Genomic DNA, 22309 nt, shown 5'->3' with positions numbered 1-22309 from the left:
CACCCTCTTTTCCGACACAACTTGGAGAGCACCCTCTTTTCAGACACAACTTGGACAGCACCCTCTTTTCCGACACCACTTGGACAGCATCCTCTTTTCCGACACAACTTGGACAGCACCCTCTTTTCCGACACCACTTGGACAGCACCCTCTTTTCCGACACCACTTGGACAGCACCCTCTTTTCCGACATCACTTGGACAGCATCCTCTTTTCCGACACCACTTGGAGAGCACCCTCTTTTCCGACACCACTTGGACAGCATCCTCTTTTCCGACACAACTTGGACAGCACCCTCTTTTCCGACACAACTTGGACAGCATCCTCTTTTCCGACACAACTTGGACAGCATCCTCTTTTCCGACACAACTTGGAGAGCACCCTCTTTTCCGACACCACTTGGACAGCACCCTCTTTTCCGACACAACTTGGAGAGCACCCTCTTTTCCGACACCACTTGGACAGCATCCTCTTTTCCGACACCACTTGGACAGCATCCTCTTTTCCGACACAACTTGGAGAGCACCCTCTTTTCCGACACCACTTGGACAGCACCCTCTTTTCCGACACAACTTGGAGAGCACCCTCTTTTCCGACACAACTTGGAGAGCACCCTCTTTTCCGACACAACTTGGACAGCACCCTCTTTTCCGACACCACTTGGACAGCACCCTCTTTTCCGACACAACTTGGACAGCACCCTCTTTTCCGACACCACTTGGACAGCATCCTCTTTTCCGACACAACTTGGAGAGCACCCTCTTTTCCGACACAACTTGGACTGCACCCTCTTTTCCGACACCACTTGGACAGCACCCTCTTTTCCGACACCACTTGGACAGCATCCTCTTTTCCGACACAACTTGGAGAGCACCCTCTTTTCCGACACAACTTGGACTGCACCCTCTTTTCCGACACCACTTGGAGAGCATCCTCTTTTCCGACACCACCCACCATCGGAGAGTCCAGGAGAAAGTGGAAGCTAGCTGGACATGATGAAAGTGACAACCGGAAGCTTGTGGCAACGCACAAAGACAATACAGAGGTATTGAAAAAGTGGATATTAGCTTTGCATTTAATTTCCCAAAGCATCAAATACAGCATACTATATTTAAAGAACTGCAAGTAAACGGCTGCTTCACTTAGAGACAATGGTGGAAGGTGAGGAAGAGAAGGTCACTGTTCTATCCTATGATGGGAGGGGAGCTTGCCATGGGCAGGGACTGTGGTGTTGGTAGTGATTGATGAATAGAATGCCTGGAATTAGCAACTACACATCTAACATGTTCTCTCCGTGTTAATCTCAAGTCAAAGTGCACTCCCAAAACCCGAAAACTTTCAACTCTCTCCAGGTTACTTCCATGCAGTCGGATTTAGTCCCCTGAGCTTTTTCCTTGTAATGAACATGGTTTTTATCTTCTCCGCTGAAAATTTAACACCCCACTTTGTCCCCCACTCCAACTTAATTCCATCTTGCATTTTCATAACTATATGTTCAATATTTCTCCTTCTTTTCCACAAAGCCCTGTCATCAGCAAACAATGACCTCCCCACTTCCGTTGGTATATTTACAAACATATCGTTTATCAATATGGAGAATAAAGAAGGACTCACTACACTCCTCTGAGGTGTCCCATTTTCTACAACATACTGGCTTGGTAGCTCTGATCCTATCTTCACCTGAATAGTTCTCCCGTTTAAAAAGTCCTTAACCCAATTGAACATTGCCCCCCCCCCCGATTCCCATTAAATGCAGCTTGATTAGGAGCCTCTCCTTCCATGACATATCATAAGCTTTCTCAACATCAAAAAAAAAACTGCAACCACTGTCTCTTTATTTACTTGTGCTTTTCTTATTTCGTCCTCTAGACACACCAGTGGATCAATAGTATTCAGGAACTCAGGAGTATATTTATAATATTCAGGGGTGTCAGGAATGAAGTAATCCTTTAGAATGCTGGAAACAAGGGGGACGAAAGATGGCGTGGATCAGACTGAAGATGGCAGGATTGACAGAGAATAGTTCTCTGTCATTGTGGAAGCTGGTGGGATAAAAAGCAAGAAGAATCCCATGTTTTGGGAAAAAAGAAAGGATAAGAATATAGGTGTAGAATGTGCATGATTAATAGGCATGCATGGTAGAAAGGAAGACCAGTTATTTGTATAGAGAGTGGAATGTGATCTTTGCCTCTTTGTCTGCTTCATGCACGGTACCTCTGGAAGTCAGTAAGTTTGTAGCTGATGTTTGTTATTGGTTCATCTCGAAAATAATGGAGTCACCAACCACAGGATGAGAGAAATGTGAACATTGGACGCAAAGCTGAAGAAATTTTCTATAGATTAAGAGCAGAAATCATCAGCATTGTCAATTCTCCGCACTGGGGAAAAGAAACAAATATGATGGGACCAGAACAAGAATGAAACCAAAAAAAGTTCCATATTACACACAAAAGTGCAACTTTGGTTTATGTTCACGTATTATTATTATTTTGGAGGAAATGAATGAGGTTGAGAGAGAAGTTGTCAATAGGAGACAGCTTCAGCCAGACAGAGGATAGAGATGGTTAGTTCTGGTTCAGTCTCCACTCAGCTGTGGGCCAGTCCATGCAGAGAATAGACGCACAAGGTGATTGGTCGTACACGATGGTGAATGCAGGATTAGATCCAGGAGTCTGTTAAAATGGTGGGGGGGGGGGGCACCTGAAGATCCACAGATGTAAATGAAAAGAGATTTGACAAGGGAGACACTACAACTTTGGTATGGGGAAATACAACAATAGGATGCAGCCGCCTAGCAGCTCTGTTTGGAGATCTTCGGAAGAAGGTGGAGTTGGGAAGTGGACAATGGTTATGAGAGGTTTAGGGTGGGAGTATAATAGCTGAACTTTGAGGTCAATAAAAGTACTGTGGAGAATTAAAACCAGGAAAATTCAAGAAGCCAGAACTGGAAGTGCACAATATCTGGGAGGGCTGACAGAATTAACTGGCATCTGGCTTGTGGCATTAAACTCCAAAACAGGAAGTGGGGAATATATGTGGGGCTGAAAGGAAAATCATTATTGGATTCACTAATTTCACAAAGGCATGCCCAATGCTCCAATCCAATATGTATACAATTTTAATTTTATCACTATCTTTCACAGAACACATAGTTTACATAAGGGAGCATACTAATCATTATGGTTTAAGTATCCATGAGCAGGTTAACAGAGACCTTGGTGATGGGATAGTAGCTCCTGTACACTCAGTGGACACAGGAGGTACTAGTAACCTCTGGGTGTACATTCATGGCCTCCTGATGCTGTAGCCCACCCACTTCAAAATTCGATGTGTTGTTCTTTCAGAGATGCTCTTCAGCAAACCACTGTTGTAACGTGTGGTTTTTTGAGTTACTGTCACCTTCCTGTCAGCTTGAACCAGTCTGGCCACTCTCCTCTGACCTCTCTCACTTTTGCTCACAGAACTGCCGCTCACTGGATGCTTTTTGTTTCTCGCACCGGTCCCTGTAATTCTAAAGACTGTAAAGCACAAAAATCCCATGAGATCAGCACTTTCTGAAATATTCAAACCACACTACATTTGGTCCAGATCAAAGTCATTTAGATCGCATTTCCACCCCATTCAGATGTTTGGCCTGAACAACAACTGAACTTCTTGACCATGCCTGCATGCTTTTATGCATTGAGTTGTTGCCACATCATTGGCTGATCAGATATTTGCATTAATGAACAGGTGTACAGGTGGGCACTGAATGTACTTTGTCAAGGAAAGTATAATATCTTGAGTCAAAGTAGAGATTTTATTCTGTGGCCAGTGAGAGATCATGCCAGTAGAGTTTGTAGCATGGTAATGATTGTTTTAAATAATAGCAAAGGAAAGCAGAGTGTTCAAATTTTCTAGTCATCAGTGATGCATGCAATTGACCTTCAAATGTGATTAAAGGATTAAATGTTTGAGTGTAGATTTCCCCTATTCAACTGCAACCTGGTATCAGGTTTTCATCTGTAGCAGATAACCAGTAAGTGACATCATCAAGCAAGCCTAGAAACTAATCAGAAAAAAATCTGATTTAGAGCAAACATAGAAATAAAATAAAACATTAATTTTACTAAATTTTCATTGGGCTAATGAGAAAGTATAAATAATTGTGATATTAATCAGATTAGGACTTTATTTTCAATGGAAGGCACCTTCATTTAATAACCTTTAAATACTTAGTTTTGAATTTATAGTTCCCATCTCCTGCAGTTTTGTTCCTGTTTTTTGTAACCGTCTTCATTCCTACTGACTTTAGAATTTCCCATTCCTTGAATTCCAGCCTCTTACACATCTTCAATTTCCTTCAATGAACTATGTTTTAAAAAGCTTTTAAGATGGCAATTGATATAACATGCAATTTAAACACTTGTGCCTTAAGGTTTCTCTGTGCAAGACCAGAGCACAGTGTGCTTTGCAGAAGGTGTCTCCTTCAATTTCCCACCCAGTTGAGACCACATCCTGAAAGACATTGTCTGCATCCTTCCAGCTCTTGGATTGTGCTGCTTTCTTATCAAGAGATTTATCAGTGCTTAACGAGGGAAAGCAGTATGTTGTAGGCCAGTGAGAGAAAATCATGAGGCTGACCAGTTGTATTACCTGCTGAAGGGGCCTGTGGACACACTCCAGTGTTACTTCCAGGCAACATTGCAGGACGTCGTTGAGGAGCACACTGCCCATAGTGCTAGCCAGTATTAGGAAAAGAACATAACTTCACAAGAACGATCATGGAGATTCCTCACAATTTAAAAGTTCTTCAATAAATTTACAGCTCATCTTTGCCTCCACTCACACTAATATCTTTCTTTAAAACACTCACTCATTACACAGCTACTTCTGTTTGTCCATCTCCCTCTGTTTACCTTAACATCTCTTTCATTTTATACCACTCTGCCCATCTCTCTTGCTGCTTTTCCTTGTGTCTTTCTCCCATTTCACTGCCACCCTGTTCAGCATGCCTCACCTGCCTTCTCCCTGTCCTGTCGCTCATTATACCCCTCTGCCCTACAGGGACCTCACTTTAATAAACTCACACTCCCTTTCCATGTCACTCTTGCACGCCTCTGTTCCTGGACTTGCTGTTGACTGTGAGGCAACGGGACCTTCGCATGCCACAGCTAAAGCCCTTCTAACAAAGGTACCTGTGCCAAGCCATAAACAACACACCACTCACAGGAGTACAACTGAGGCATGAAAGCCCATGGTGGGTTGTTTCCACAGCATAGAGCTTGGGGGGTGGGGGGAGATACTGTGGAGGCCAGAAATGGAGGCCCATTAGGCAAGGGGGTGAAGGGCTAAAATAGGAACTTCTCCTGTAGCAGGGGTAAAGTTAAGATTCCACAATACAAGCTCACTTCTCAAACTTCTATTGACAAACCAACTCATCCTCCTCCTGTCTCAGATCTTTCTCTCATCCCTCGTCTTGTCATTTACACACTCAAGCTTCTGACACATTGGCATACACTTTGCCTCAAGCACACAAACTAACAATATTTGTATACATGTAACAGTCTTCATCGTCTCCACTGACTCAGCAGTACTTTGTCCAATACTTCCACCCCGTCCCACACAATCATCCAATAAGGTCACAACACCAGTACCTACTCCCAGCCATTTTCTGTTGCAGGCGAAGGTCATAATGGACTAGTAGTTGGCAGAACACGCCAAAGAAAGCCTGCATTGGGAAAGAAAGCCAGCTGAAGCCATTGGGAGGAGATAGCACTGGACCTGATAGCACTGGGGTGAGCCCCAGGCAGCAATTGAAATACAGTATCTTTGAGGTCTGCCATGCACCTCAGCAGAACTTCATTCATTGGTTCAGGTAATGTTACTTAAGCTTTAATCAAGTGGACTCAGTTTCAAGTACTCTTAATGAAGCCTACGAACATCAGTACGATGTTACATCTGTAAAGTGATGTCTAAGCACACAGCCCTGTGGTACACCTGTGCGAATGAGATTGTGTAGGACATTTTGCTGCCAATCCAAGCTGACTGAAGTTTGCAAGTGAGGAAATCACGGATCCAATTCCAGAAGGAGGTAGTGAGGCCCAGGTCTTGAAAATTATTGATTAGTTTGGAGGAGATTATAGTATTGAATGCTGAGCTGTAATCAATAAAGAGCATCCTGATGTATACATCTTTGCTGTCCAGATGCTTTAGGGTTGAATAAAGAGCCAATGAGATGGCATCTGCTGTGGACATGTTGCTCCAGTAGGCAAATTGCTGCAGATCTAAGTCACTTCTCAGGCAGGAGTTGAAGTTTCATCACCAACCTTTCAGAACACTTCATCACAGTGGATGGAAGTGCTGCTGGATGATAGTCATTGAGACAGGCTACCACGTTCTTCTTGGGAAGCAGTGTAAGTGAAGTCTGCTTGAAGCAGATGGGTACCTCAAACTGCTGAAGCAAGAGGTTAAAGATCTCAGCCAGTTGATCAGCACAGGTCTCCGGTACTCAGCCTGGTACCCTGGCTAGAGTGGGTTCACCCTCCTGAATGATACTCTCATAGCAACCTCAGAGACTGAAATCGCAGGGATATCAGGAGCTGTGGGAGTTCAAGAGTTTCCTCCATGTCTTAACAGTCAAATTAAGCATATAAGGCATTGTGCTCATCTGGGAGCGATGCCCTGTTGTCACCTCTGTCACTTGGTCCCACTTTGTAAGAGGTAACAGCATTTAACCCCTGTCACGACCATTGAGCATCCTTTAGTGATTCAAGTTTGTTCCAGATTTTCCACTTTGCATGTAAGATGCTTCTGACAAGGACTGCCCATGCTCCAGTCTGCTCCCTCATTCTAAAGCCATGTTTGTAGGCTTCTCCGCCAGTTTTCACACCATTGAGGTTGAAATCCTCACTGCTGAGAAATTTTGCACATTCCATGGTAGTTGGTATCACTTGGGGAAGCTTAATGTACGAACAAAAGTATCACGGTGAATGCATTCCTGGTGTAACAGAAAATACATTTCCCAGTGGCTGATATGACACCAAGGAATCTGTATAAAATTGTTCTTCTGCAGGTTAAGGTGATTTTCAACTGGATGACACCTTCACCCGTGATAATGTGAACAAATCTCTTGTGAGGGCATGCTGCCTTAGGCCTAGTGTTCAGCAACAGCGGACCCTTCGCACCATACTCAATATACCTTTCCAGGTTTGAGAAGTTTTAACTTGCTTTCCTGTGTTTATTGGAGTCAATACATCAATTTTTTGAATGGTAATCAGGTTTTACTATGTCACCATAAGTTTAAATTACACTCCATTTAATAAGGTCTTTAATTAAAAATGATTTCCAGCCCCCCCACCCCCCGTCTCTACTTTCTGTGAAGGCTGAGGAAAGTCCATCTCCCACACCCCATCCTCATCACATTCCACAGAGGATGTATCAAGAGTATCCTGAGCAGCTGCATCACTGCCTGGTTCGGGAATTGCACCGTCTCGGATCATTAGACCCTGCAGCGGATAGTGAGGTCAGCTGAAGGGATCATTGGTGTCTCTCTTCCCGCCATTACAGACATTTACACCACATGCTGCATCTGCAAAGCTAACAGCATTGTGAAGGACCCCACGCACCCCTCAAACTCTTCTCCCTCTTGCCATCTGGCAAAAGGTACCAAAGCATTCGGGCTCTCATGACCAGACTGTGTAACAATTTCTTCCCCCAAGTCATCAGACTCCTCAATACCCAGAGTCTGACACCAACCTACACACACTCAACTGAATACCACTCCACTCCCTTTGCAATTTTTGCTCAGTTCTTTCTCAATTCCTGCTAATACATTGCTTACATTGTTTATATTTACATTTATATCATTTATTATTATATTGTAATTTGCCCTTTACTGAGCCTATTGTCTTGTTTAATAATTATTGTACTGTCTTGCACTTTTTTGTGCACTTTATGTAGCCCCGTGTAGGTCTGAAGTCTAATGTAGTTTTCTGTTGTTTCACGTAGTCTGGTGTAGTTTTGTGTTGTTTCAGGTAATCTAATGTAGTTTTGTGTTGTTTCATGTAGCACCACGGTCCTGCAGGAACGCTGTTTCGTTTTTACTGTGTACTGTACCAGCAGTTTATGGTTGAAATGACAATAAAAGCGACTTGACTTGATCAATACATGTCAAATCAGTTTTTTGCTGTTGGTTAGCTGTCCAGAGGCACTGAATGCAGCTTTTAAGACATAGGAGCAGAATTAGGCCATTCAGCCCATTGAGTTTGCTCCGCCATTCCATCTTGGCTGATTCTGGATCCCACTCAACTCCACAGAGCTGCCTTCCCGCTATATCCTTTGATGTGCTGACCAATCAGGGAACAATCAACATCTGCTTTATCAACTGCATCTGCCACAGTCTGTAGGAGAGCATTCCACAGATTCACCACTCACTAGCTAAAAAATTCCTCCTTACCTCTGTCCTAAAAGGTCGCCCCTCAATTTTGAGGCTGTTTCCTCCAGTTTTAGACTGCCCCACCACAGGAAACATCCTCTCCATACCCACTTTCTCCAGTCCTTTCAACTTGTGGAGAAGCCAGGCATTTCCATCAGCCCCTTCCGCATTCAGCATTTAACTGTCCATAAGCAAATTCCAGACAGTAGTATCAGTTAGCAAGAGGGAGGAATTATTATCATTGCTCCTGTAATCCAGGCCTTGGTCTTTTAGTGGAGCTTGATACATGCTAGATAATGATGCATGCTAGTCCTAGAGAATGAGTTGGCCATGTGGGTACTTTAAAGATAAAGGAGTCATGGCAAAGAAATGGAGCCAAAATCAGTCTATGTGACAGGTATATGATCCTAACACATAGCCTAGACCCTGTAAACTTATGGAAAATATCAACATGATTCCAGGTAGATGTGGTCCAGTTGGACTGGGAAAATAGAACTTTAAAGCTGCTGCAATGTTTAAAGTTTAGCTGTTGTTGTATGTTTCCTCCTACTTGAATGTCGGTGTCATTACAAAGTAAAGGACCATCGCCACCTTTGGAGTGCAATTCGGATGAATTTATCAGCATTCCTTTCTCCAACCTCACAAATCCTGAGAATGAATGCAGAATGTTAGAGGATAGAAGATAGATGTCAAGAAGAATTTCAGTGGCAATTGTAAGGGTTAGAGCCGCAGAATTCCAGTTAAGAGTACTTCAGGCATCTATCCAAAAAACACTTATCTCTGTAAATCTGAACAAAATAACAGCACTATTTAATATACTAAATACAAGAGAATCTCCCCAACTAGGGTAAGGGTCCTCTAAAATGTCAACAGCTGTCTCATCCATTTTGTCCTTTATGAACATGGGTGCCGTCCAACATTAAGGACCCCCAACATCCAGGACATGTCCTCTTCTCACTGTTACCATCGGGAGGGAGGCACAGAAGCCTGAAGGCACACACTCAGTGATCCAGGAACAGCGTCTTCCGCTCTGCCATCCAATTCCTAACTGGATATTGAACCCATGAACACTACCTCACTACTCTTTTATTACTTTTTTTTGCACTACTTGTTTTAACTTAACTATTTAATAGACATATATATACACTTAATGTAACTTAAGCTTTTTTTCTCTATATTTATTTATCATGTATTTCATTGTATTACTGCTGTAAAGTTAATAAAGTTCATGACATATGCCAGTGGTATTAAACTTGATTTTGATTCTGATAAATTCTCTAGTTGCATCATTAAATTTGTGATGATGCAGATAGCTGAAAAATTAATCATATTATCTTTAACATTTCTGATGTGATATCTGCGCTCCCGCTCAAAGTTTTGAAACATGAAGGCTGGTTGACCAAATAAGACAAAAAGAGAACAACTTGACCTACATTCTCAGTGAGCGATCTATGCAACGTAGATAGAATGAGAAATGACTGCTGTGCTGCCTCTCGAGACCAGTTTCCATCAGCTCATGTTAAAGGGGTGAGGCAGTGATTAAAGCAGAGACAAAGGGAGGGACAGCTGTAAAACTTCCACAAGGTCATTCTTTGTAAAACATTATCAATGTATTAATACTACACTTTGCAACTCATAAAATCACCAGTGAGATGGAGGAGGGGGTTTCAGTGGCAATTAGGGAAACAATGATATAGCACAGGAAACCATAAGTATTACTTTCCTTTATGAGAAGCATGATAAAATGTTGGATGCTAGACAATAGATTATTTCCTTTCTAGTAGATTTTGCACATGATGCACCTTAAAAAAACAAAGTTTACCAATATGTGTTTCTTCAATGTTCAATTATTTCAAACAGTGCAAGGATAAGGGAATTAGTTGGACCACATGGAACTACCATTGATATTTTCTGTTGGGTTTGATTCTAAATGAACATTGGATAATGTGGGGGATCAGGAATTACACAACTTCCTCTCTCATCTACCAAAGGTTTGAAAGATTCAAATCAGTCCAGGGGCACAATTCCATGAGTCCTGCGGACCATTCCATTTTCAGAAAAATCATAAGGCAACCCTAAAAGTATCGTCACTTACCTCACCTACCACTGATATATCGAAACAGTTGGCTACTGTTTCCTTCTTTTAGTCATCCACTGCCTAGTTATCAAATCCATTTTGAGGCTCCAAGTGTTGGCTAATCTCAATATAGAAGGAAAAATATTTTTGGACCATCTGTCCTTTACATCTAATTTCTTTGTTGGTATAGTCGGCCCTCCTTATCCGCGGGGGATTGGTTCCAGGACCCCTCACAGATACCAAAATTCACGGATGCTCAAGTCCCTTTTTCAACGTGTCTCAATGCGTTGGACCTTAGGACCCAACAGAACCCCAGACCTTATTTAACCTGTCTCAGTGCGGTGGACATTAAGACCTGGCAGTAGAGATCTGAATCCACAGTGTTTCAGTTCGCGAAAATAATCACGGATATGATTGAAAATAAAGTGGAAATAATAAAGCGATCAGAAAGAGGTGAAACGCCATCGGTCAGTGGAAAAGCGTTAGGCTACGTTGGTCAACGATTGGAACAATTTTAAAGGATAAAGTGAGAAAGGCCCTGCCCTGATGAAAGCTACAATTATTACTAAGCAACGCAATAGTTTGATTATTGGGTTTTGGAGTTTTGGGGTTTTGATCCTCACATCAACCCGGCACGGTGGAGAGCGCACTCAGGAGCGGTCTGTCCTGAGTCCCGAGAACTTCCATTCCCGATCCCGGTGCTGAAACATACGTTCTTAAGTGTTTTATATACATAGACTAACTGACGCTAAATAATACCGGATGTACCTGTTCTAACTTGCTTAGTAAGAGAACTTCCGATTTTTTTTCGATCTCAATCCACGATAACCCACGCACATCCTCCCATATACATTAAATCATCTCTAGATTACTTACAATACCTAATACAATGTAAATGCTATGTAAAATGGTTGTTAACCTGCATTGTTTAGGGAATAATGACAAGAAAAAAAGTCTGTACATGCTCGAACAACAAGTGCTGGAAGAGCACTTCCGGGTTTTCGTGATTTGTGGTTGGTTGAATTCGCGCATGTGGAATTTGCAGATAAGCCTGGCCTACTGTACTGTATTTTATAAGCTGACAAATTTGGGAATATCTATCAAATTATTGTATTGACCCTAATTACGTGCAAGTCAGATATGTCAAGTAGGGTCACATTATTTGCAAGCTCCTGGAACAGATGCTCTGAGCTCTGTCACTGGCAGATTTCACCAGCTGGACTGAGGAAAAGATTCAAGGCATATTCAAAGCCTGCTGGAAGGAATCTTGCCCATGAAGGATAAATATTAGTGAAAACCTCAAAGCCATGCGTCAGGCAGCTTTTATGAGCAAGAGGAAGAGTGCATGACTTTAGAAAGCACCTAGCCTTCTGGCCCATCTGGCACCTTCTGCCCCACCTATGGTAGAATCGGCACTTCCCACGTCGGCCTCATCATCCACTTCAGGACCCACAAAACTCAAAGGGAAGCAAGTTACCCTGAGGGACTGCCAAAGAAGATAATATTCATAAAAGGGTGTTTGTTTCAGGCCAATTAAACTAAGGCAAGAGCCTATACAATTACAGGTGTACCATAGCCAATGATGTTTAAGTTGTAAAGGCAGCACCCAATGTGACATTGACCCGTGCTCAATATACCATTACATCACTGTTTGGACTTACATTTCAGTGGAGTCTTCCTTACTGATGTACTCCTCCAGAATACTCGTATCAATGTTGGACGTATCAAGAGCTCCATTGATTTCATGCCCTTAAAAAGAAAAGGAAATATTGTTATTGAAAGGGGATAACGAGGGCAACCCGGAGAAGCAGAACAGTCTCTTGCTATTCATGAACAACATCCATCTCAGATCTAAGACATGCATTTTATTTCTGAATAACCCAGCTGTAACTACTGATAACATTATCTGAAATTATGCCTACAGGAAAGAGATAAAATTTATTTTGCTTATGTAATCAAGCAATGAGAATTTTATCTACTTGATCCGGGGAGGATTTCAAACTAGATTCGAAAAGAAGAAGAATGATGATTTTAGCAATCGGAATTTAAGGAATGAGTGAGGTCTATTCAGTAAATCAAGCACTGAAGTCATCAGTTATTTAAAGGTTCTGCAAATCCATATGTCTGCTGTAAAGTAAACTCAGCCTTTCTTACTTTCTGCCCTCCATTGTTTATCAAGGATTGCTGGCCCACTTTAGAATCATCCTTTCCACCATTCTGTTCTCCCTTGTTGTCTCTGTCTCTCTTTTGTGGGTAATAATCTATAAATTATTACTTCAACTTTTTTAAAAATGCCCGCAATGGACTGTATGTTTAAACAAGCTTTCTCCACTTTCACAACCCCTCCAAGACCCCTGTTTTGCTGCTTGGATCCTGACAATGATGGAAAACTTCTGCATGTGTTTTTTTTCCACAGATCTGTGACAAATTGGATCTTCAAACCACTGATCTGAGCCACTGCCTACTTCTGATACACTGGAAATGTCTAATCCAATAGCATGGATACAGATATTTATTGTGTCTTATAAAGAGACTTCAAGAACCTGAACATGACTTTTCTTTTACTATCAAATGTACAATAAGTGCATGTATATATACACAAAAACTATAGATGCTAAAAATACTTAGCAGGTCAGATCGTATCTGTAGGGAGAAAAAACAAAAGTTGTTATTTCTAATTGACTGTTGGAATAAGTGAAGCCATCTATAAAAGAGGGGAACATGGATACTTTTAAAACCCCTTTAAACTATTGTATTTCAAATACCCCAGAACATGAGGAAGTCCCAGTGAATAATTACAGTCTGTGGCTATTCGCTTATTTCCTTACAATCCTCTGAATGGTATTTTTTTTCTCTCAATCCTTCATATTTGGGCATTGAGCTAGCCAACATCTTTTCCTCCAAATACAGTTTATAGAAGCACTTTTCCTCTGTCTCCTGCAATGGACGCAATCTCAGTCAATGACCACAACTTCTCACCATTCCTGCTTCTTTCAATTCCACAGGTAAGCTTTATTATGCCCGGTGAAGGTGTTTCCTATTTGCGGACACCCACTCAGTACACAATGACATTTTCTGAACCAAAACTACCCCGTTCACAAGTTTAAGAACACTTATAACAGCTAAATAAAAGTTTGATTTATGCCAATGACAAAGGATTAATTCACAACAATACAAGCACAAGCACAGGGTAAACATTAATCCTATGACATTACACCACCAGGGTTGCATCATCCTTTGGCTTGAAGGCGAAGATGTGGAGGGTTTGCTTCTCTCAGAGTTGTGAAATGTTTTGAAATCTTTACTACGGAGAGCAACTGGGTTAGGAGGTAATATTCAAAGATGAGACAGATAGTCTTACAGGGGAATTAATAGTTATGGGGATCATGTGAGGAAAATGGAGTTGAGGTCAGCGATCAGATTATCCATGGCCTATTTAAAAGGCACAGATTGGTCCTGATGCTACACGTCTTACGTGTCTAATGCCATCACTTCAAAATGGTGAAGAGTACTCTTGGTGTGACAATGTCCGATAGTTTGTTACGACTGAAAACTTAACAGAAAGGGTTGCATCAGAACAGTTCACAAAACAGAGCTGATTTTAATCTCTAAATTGTTGCATTAGTGAGTTCTATTAATAGATAGATATGATATTCTGTAATCCTGATGGACATCAACCGCAACTTACCTTAAATGTACACCAAGAACCTTCACAGAAAAATAAATGAAAATAGGCATCATGCTTTTAAAGATTTTAGTACAGTCAATTTTGCCTTAAAAGTGGTTGGTCAAGGAGCAGAAGGTTGGGAATACACTTAAAACTATCTCCAACTGGCAGAAATTTACAGAGTTATCTTCCTCTCCCATTGTTCTATCACCACTCCCCTTCCCTCTGACCAGCCTGCAATGTTTTGGAAGTAGTCAGGATTCAGGCTTGAACAACGACACTAAGTGCTGGAAACCACAGGCTATCTCATAAACTCCCAAACCAATAGAGGAATTGAAGCGATTAAAAACCAGTAGATATTTCTGAACATTTGCTAAAAAGTTAATCCAGCAGAATATCGTTACAAATATTTGTAGTTATTACTATAGATAACTGGTTATTTAATCTCACAAGTCAAATGACAAAATGCCACCAGAATTAGAGATCCATGAAGGTCAACTGCTAAGAACAGATAACATACTCATTTCTGTTCTAATATTCAAGTTCCTCGTTATACACATCACTGAAAATCTCACCAAGACTGTGCACACCGATTTTGTGTCAAAAAAGCACAGCAGCATCTCTTCCACCTCAGGCAACTGAAGAAATTTGGCATCAGCCCCCAAATTCTCAAGGCCTTCTACAGAGGCACCATTGAGAGCATCCTGACGGGCTGTAACACCGCCTGGTATGGGAACTGTCCCAACCTTGATTGCTGGGCACTGCAGAGGGTGATATGGACAGCTCAGCGCATCTGAGGATGTGAACTTCCCTCCACTGAGGACATTTACAGCAGCAGGTGCGGAAAGGCAGCCTGGAGGATAATTGGGGACACCAGTCACCCCAAGCATAAACTGTTACAGCTGCTTCCATCTTGCAAACAGTACTGCAACATTAAAGACAGGACCAGCAGGCTATGGGACAGCTTCTTTCTACAAACTATTAGACTTATAAATTCACATGTCTGTACATTGCAACAAAGTCATAACACAAAGATTTTTACTCCCTCATGTTGTGGGATGGATGTAAGATTTACATAAATTCTAAATTCTGAATTCTAATGTAACTTATATAGAACATAGAACAGTACAGCACAGTACAGGCCCTTCAGCCCACAATGTTGTGCTGACCCTCAAAACCTGCCTCCCATATAACCCCCTACCTTAAATTCCTCCATATACCTGTCTAGTAGTCTCTTAAACTTCACTAGTGTATCTGCCTCCACCGCTGACTCAGGCAGTGCATTCCACGCACCAACCACTCTCTGAGTGAAAAACCTTCCTCTAATATTTCCCTTGAACTTCCCTCCCCTTACCTTAAATCCATGTCCTCTTGTACTGAGCAGTGGTGCCCTGGAGAAGAGGCGCTGGCTGTCCACTCTGTCTATTCCTCTTAATATCTTGTACACCTCTATCATGTCTCCTCTCATCCTCCTTCTCTCCAAAGAGTAAAGCCCTAGCTCCCTTAATCTCTGATCATAATCCACACTCTCTAAACCAGGCAGCATCCTGGTAAATCTCCTCTGTACCCTTTCCAATGCTTCCACATCCTTCCTATAGTGAGGCGACCAGAACTGGACACAGAACTCCAAGTGTGGCCTAACTAGAGTTTTATAGAGCTGCATCATTACATCGCGTCTCTTGAACTCTATACCTCGACTTATGAAAGCTAACACCCCATAAGCTTTCTTATAAAATACAATTAACACTAATAAAGATCATTATGAAATTGTTATTCAGGTAAATGAAGTGAGAATGGTGTGGACTGTATTTTTTTGCACTAATTGTGTTCTTTCTTGTAAAACTGGTTTAATTTTCTTGTGAGTGCTGCTTAGATGATGCCGCGTGTCATGATGCTACTGCTACCGGTAAGATTTCCATTGTACCTGTGCACATGTACCATAAACTCATGCATGTGACCATAAACTCCACTCAGTTGCATTAGTTGGTGCCATCCTTTACTCGAGCTTTTAAGCCATTTTAAGCAGGAATGTAGCAACAGAAGCAATGCTGTCTTCAACCAGCAAGGACAGATTTTAGGAAAAAATCTGTTCTAGATCTTTATTTTGATGGACCTTTTGATGGATGACACCAGGTGTTATTGATAGCGTCTGAGCACAGGGCAAAGCCATTCACCTATTGGCTGCAAGCTTCGATTCGGACAAAAGCAGGAGAAAAGAATTCAATAAAGATAAACAAAAGGGGATTACCTACGATCGAAACTAACTCTAATATTATCACCTAATATCATTGTCACATAAACAAGAATAAATAATAAAGAAATACAAATCTTGTGCCAAATAATTAGAAACATAATTGCATATGGTCCAGTCAGTTCAATTTACCTGCTCTGTTTTAATGTAAGCTAATTATGAATCATTTTAACTATCCCCCATAGCACTGGCAATAGCAAGATTGAAGATCTAATGTCTTACAGCAGTCTTATTATATTGCAGCATGCAATTTAGCATGGTATTATTGTGTCAGATCTGACCTAGTTCTTAGGTCAATTAACAAACATAACATTCACATAGATGGGGGTTCATAAATTCTAGTTCAAGATTAAACAGTAAACCAATCCAAGTAAACTTGTCCTGCTATCTTCATACCCTGAACCTTGAATTGTGAAGAATTACTAAATGCGTAACTTTATTTTAAGTATTAGTTCATTCTCCATGGCATTACTCATGGTGAGTCAGAGGATATGCTTTATTATCCCGTAAAATATTTAATATAGAAACAGGACTAACAAAATACAAACATTATTAAGCTAATTTGTATCAGAATCAGGTTTAGCATCACCAGTATATGTTGTAAAATTTGTGAATTTTACGGCAGCAGTACAAAGAAATCCATGATAGATAAATATAGAGAAAAAAAACTGAATTGCAGTAAGTATATATATCTCTATTAAATAGTTACATTAAAATAGGTAGTGAAGAAAATCCCAGAATTAAATACGAGAGGTGATTGATAAGTTTGTGGGTTAAGGTAGAAGGAGTCAATTTTAGAAAACCTAGCACATTTATTTTTCCTACATTTACACACTTAGTCCAGCGGTCGTGGAGCATACGGATCCCTCCTTTGTAGAAGTTGGCGTCCTGGACCTCTAGAAGTGGTCCACAGCAGGGGTGATTGATGAGTTTGTGACTTAAGGTAGAAGAAGATGAGTTATTAACTTCAAACTTTCTGTATAATCACTCAAAGAGTTGAATTGCGCGTGCATGTAACGAGAGCTATATAACTCATCTCCTTCTGCCTTAGGCCACAAACTTATCAACCACCCCTGCTGGGGACCACCTGGAGGTCCAAGATGCTCTCGTTACTTGCACGCGCAGTTCAACTCTTTGAGTGATAATGCAGAAAGTTTGAAGTTAATAACTCATCTCCTTCTACCTTAGGCCACAAACTTATCAAATCACCCCTGCTGTGGACCACTTCTACAAAGAAGGGATCCGTATGCTCCACGACTGCTGGACTAAGTGTGTACATGTAGGCGGGGGCTATGTTGAAAAATAAATGTGCTAGGTTTTCTAAAATTGACTCCTGTCTACGAGCCTGTGCTGATCGGCTGGCTCCCTCTTCACTCAGCTCTTTAATAGATCTCTGGAGCTGAGTGCGGTTCCGACTTGCTTCAAGCGCTCTACCATCATCCCGGTCCCCAAGAAACCCACCGTCACAGGACTGAACGACTACAGACCTGTCGCACTGACATCTGTGGTCATGAAATCCTTTGAACGCTTGGTGTTGAACCACCTGAAGACCCTCACCAGCAGCCTGCTGGATCCCCTGCAGTTTGCCTACCAGGCAAATAGGTCAGTAGACGATGCAGTCAACCTGGGACTGCACTATACCCTGCAACATCTGGATCGTCCTGGGACCTATGCTCGGATGCTGTTTGTGGATTTCAGTTCGGCGTTTAACACCATCGTCCCTCATACCCTCTGCTCCAAATTGTCTCACTTCACTGTGCCACCTGACCTCTGCAATTGGATTTACAGCTTCCTGACCAACAGAAGTCAGCAGGTAAGGATGGGACAGGTCACCTCGGAAACTCGAATCACCAACACCGGCACCCCCCAGGGGTGTGTCCTCTCTCCACTGCTGTTCTCCCTCTACACCAATGACTGCACCTCCTCCAACCCCTATGTGAAGCTTTTGAAGTTTGCAGACGACACCACCGTCATCGGACTCATCCAGAACAGTGATGAGTCTGCATATCGACAGCAGGTGGACCAACTGGCGCTCTGGTGCAGTCGGAACAATCTGGAGCTGAACACGCTCAAGACAAAGGAGATGATAGTGGATTTCAGGAGACATCCCCCCGTTATGTCCCCCCTCACAGTCCTCGGCAGCCCTGTGTCCACCGTGGAGAACTTCAGGTTCCTGGGAACCACCATCTCTCAGGATCTGAAGTGGGAGCAGAACATCAGCTCCATCCTGAAGAAGGCCCAGCAGCGGATGTACTTCCTGCGGCTCTTGAGGAAATATGGTCTGCCTCAGGAATTGCTGCTGCAGTTCTACACTGCAGTCATTGAGTCTGTCCTGTGCACCTCCATCACTGTGTGGTTTGGAGCCGCCACCAAGCAGGATAGAACCAGACTACAGCGCACAGTGAGGTCTGCTGAGCGCATCATTGGAGCCTCCCTGCCCTCTATTGTGGACCTGTACTCTTCCAGGTTGAAGAAGAGGGCAGGAAACATCATAAAGGACTCCTTCCATCCTGCGCACGGACTGTTTGAACTGCTTCCATCTGGTAGGCGCTTCAGATCCCTCCAGACTAAGACTAATAGGCACTGGAGAAGTTTTTTCCCTACTGCGGTCACTTTGCTGAACAGTTAACTGCCGGTTAACTGTCGGCTAACTATTACTTGGATTGCACTACCTGTATGTATAATCTATATTTTCATTTATATTTATCACTATTATTGTTATGAGCAGAGAGACAACATCTGCCGGAAGTAAATTCCTTGTATGTGCACAGGTACTTGGCGATTAAAGTCTGATTCTGATTCTGATTCTACCTTAGGCCATGAATTTATCAATCACCCCTCATAAAAGTCCTGAGGTGGTGTTCATGGGTTCAATGTCCATTTAAAAATCAGACAGCAGAGGAGAAGAAGCTGTTCCTGACTCGCAAAGGACAGCAGATTTTAAGGGTAATGTTTACATTTTGAGGTTCATATCTCTTTTAAGAATATTCAGAGTAAACTCTGGAAGCTGACGCATATATGCGGCAACAAACAGTCTGCTGTAGAAATTCAGTGTGTTGAGTAGCATCCGAGGGAAGAAAACAGGTGTTGATGTTTCTGGTCAAAACCCTACATCAGGACTGTATTCTTCACCCTGACTCTGCAGCCTCCATCTGTAATCCCTAAAGTCTCCTGTGTCATATTTGTAACTGGCTTTTAAGACTAAAATCTCAGTATAAACACTTAAGAAGTATGTTTCTCAAGATATACTGTAACTGGCTTTTAAGACTAAAATCTCAGTATAAACACTTAAGAAGTATGTTTCTCAAGTTATTGAGTATAACTGACACAACTTAGAAGTAAAACAATTTTCAAATGAATATAGCTACCTGTCCTATTGTTCCCAATGACTGTAATGACAACATCTACTTTTAAAATAAGTTCTTAAACACGTAATATCATATTTCACAGCAGTAATTTTCAAATTGACCACTGAAGTGCATCCTTCAACAGTTCCATTTATGTTTTAGTTAAGACTTTCATCTAACTCAACAGCAGAGGATACAAGTAGCTATTTTGATTTTACAAGTTTTCATTCTGGGGATGAACTGTTTACAGAATTCCCCAGGATGCAACTTGTAACAACAGGAATTCAAGGATGTGCCCCTTTATCGTCTGGGGTTTGATGGTTTATTTGCTTTTTTTTCTAAAGCAAAGATGTAAGATTGAATTACAAATTTAATTTCAAGCAGATGGTATTTCCCCTCCAAAAAATTATTCTTGATTTGGGAGAGGATGACTGGGATGGGAGGGGCCCTTGATTAAAGTCATGCACTGTGGTAGTAGAAATAATTGTGTGGACTATTTTCTAAATGGGGAGAAAATCCAACAATCTGAGATGCAAGGGGTCTTGGGAATCCCTGTACAGAACACCTTAAAGGTTAACTTGCAGGTTGAGTCAGTGGTGAGGTAGGCAAATGCAATGTTTGCATTTATTTCAAGAGGTCTAGAATACAAGAGCAAAGATGTGATGCTGAGGCTTTATAAGGCACTGGTGAGGCCTCACCTTGAGTATTGTGAACAGTTTTGGGCCCCTCATCTTAGAAAAGATGTGCTGGCATTGGAGAGGGTCCAGAGGAGGTTCACAAGGATGATTCCAGGAATGAAACGGTTATCATATGAGGAACATTTGATGGCTCTGGGTCTGTACTCACTGGAATTCAGAAGGATGAGAGGGAGATCTCATTATCCTTTCAAATGTTGAAAAGCCTAGACAGAGTAGATGTGGAATGGATGTTTCCCATGGTGGGAGAGTCTAGGACAAGAGAGCACACTTTAGGATAGAGGGCTACCCTTTCAAAGCAGAGATGCGGAGAAATTTTTTAACTAAAGGGCGGTGACTTTGTGGAAATTTGTTGCCACATGCAGCTGTGGAGGCCAGGTCATTGGGTGTATTTAAGGCAGAGAATGATAGATGCTTGATTGGACATGGCATCAAAGGTTATGGGGAGAAGGTCGGCAATTGGGGTTGAGGAGAAGAAAAAAGGAACAGCCATGATTGAACGGCAGAGCAGACTCGATGGGCCAGATGGCCTAATTCTGCTCCTGTGTCTTATGGTCTATCTTAGCTTCTTTCCTGATGCAATGGGAAGTCAATGGATGGGAGGCTGGTTTGTATGATAGACTGGGTTGAATTCACAGCTCTCTGAAATTTCTTGCTATGTTGGGCAGAGCAGATGTCAAACAGAGCTGTGTTGCAACTGGATTGGATGCTTCTGATGAAGCATCGAGAAAAATTGGTAAATCATTGGAGACACGCTTAATTTCACTAACCTTCTGAGAAGTAGAGGCATTATTTTGCTTTTTTTGGCCTTGGTGGCCACTTAGAAAAAACAGTGATCTGCCAAGGTGTTTATCATTCAAAGGAGTTATCTATTAATTAAGATGTGAATATGAACTAGCTAATATGAGGAAATTCTGAAGATACATCATCGCTTACAGTCTGAGAGAATATAACTGGGCATTGAGATTCTATGCTTTTCTTCTCTTTGTCCTATCTCAGGCAAGAAAATGTTGAGCTTTGCTTCCTTCTCACAAAGCTGCTGGATCCCCTACCTTTCAAAGGAATTACCCATCTAGTTTTATTAACATTCACTTGAGAACAGCTTTCAGTCCTCAAATTGATCATTAGTCTGTAAAAGGTTGCCAGGGTTCATGTGCTCTTGTAATCCATTTAAATTATAGTTATCAATACTTCTCATGCAAAGCAGCTCAGCTCCATCATTGTGTATAAAAGTGCCACTCTGAATAATGACCCTGTTGAACTAAATGATGACATCATGGCTATCAAGAATAAAAACCATCTTGAAGCAAATCTTCAGCACACCATCAGAACCTGTGCCTTACATTCTCAATAAACTACAGTCAGTACTCCAATTTTGCCTGTTAAAGCTGAGACCTAACTCCCAGTCATACTTACAAATATTTGCATCAGAGGAAACTAAATTGAGGAAGAAAAATGACTTTACAGCAAAATATGTTTCTTTGCCTGCAAGCATGGTGCTCAAGTGGCGACACAATGAGCTTAATCTGATAGAGGTCACGACACCTGGCAGACTGTCTGAAGCCCAGCCAATATTTCTAATTCCACTGGAGCTCTCATCACTATTAGTAAACATCGTGGTGCAGAGTTACGAACTCTGCTTTAATAGCAAAGGCAGAATTCTCCTCTCCACTAATGTCCACATTAGCACTGGGGTCAATTTTAATTGTGAATGGCTATGCTTGGCTGACGGTTTCCTGAACTTGGCACCATCCAGGCAACAGGCCAGTATTTACTGGAGTGAACTTATAATGGTTTGACAACTTTTTCCAATATCTTTTGTTACTTTTTCAAAGGATCTGAGAAAACCAACCCTCC

At 41.8% G+C, this 22309-nt stretch overlaps 1 protein-coding gene across 7 annotated transcripts in view; it reads right to left on the bottom strand.

Moving 5' to 3' along the window:
* The window catches only part of myrf (myelin regulatory factor), a 264892-nt gene that overhangs the window by 128123 nt on the left and 114460 nt on the right, over positions 1-22309 (bottom strand). For all 7 annotated transcript variants that reach the window (XM_059975651.1, XM_059975652.1, XM_059975657.1 and 4 more), the window contains one exon: positions 12154-12241. In XM_059975651.1, the coding sequence (XP_059831634.1) occupies positions 12154-12241 (88 nt within the window). The remainder of the gene's footprint in view (positions 1-12153; positions 12242-22309) is intronic.

The sequence above is a fragment of the Hypanus sabinus genome, chromosome 7 (assembly GCF_030144855.1).
Source record: "Hypanus sabinus isolate sHypSab1 chromosome 7, sHypSab1.hap1, whole genome shotgun sequence".
Taxonomy (NCBI): Eukaryota; Metazoa; Chordata; class Chondrichthyes; order Myliobatiformes; family Dasyatidae; genus Hypanus; species Hypanus sabinus.
Note: the sequence above shows the minus strand (reverse complement) of the source record. Positions and strands in the feature narration are given on the sequence as shown.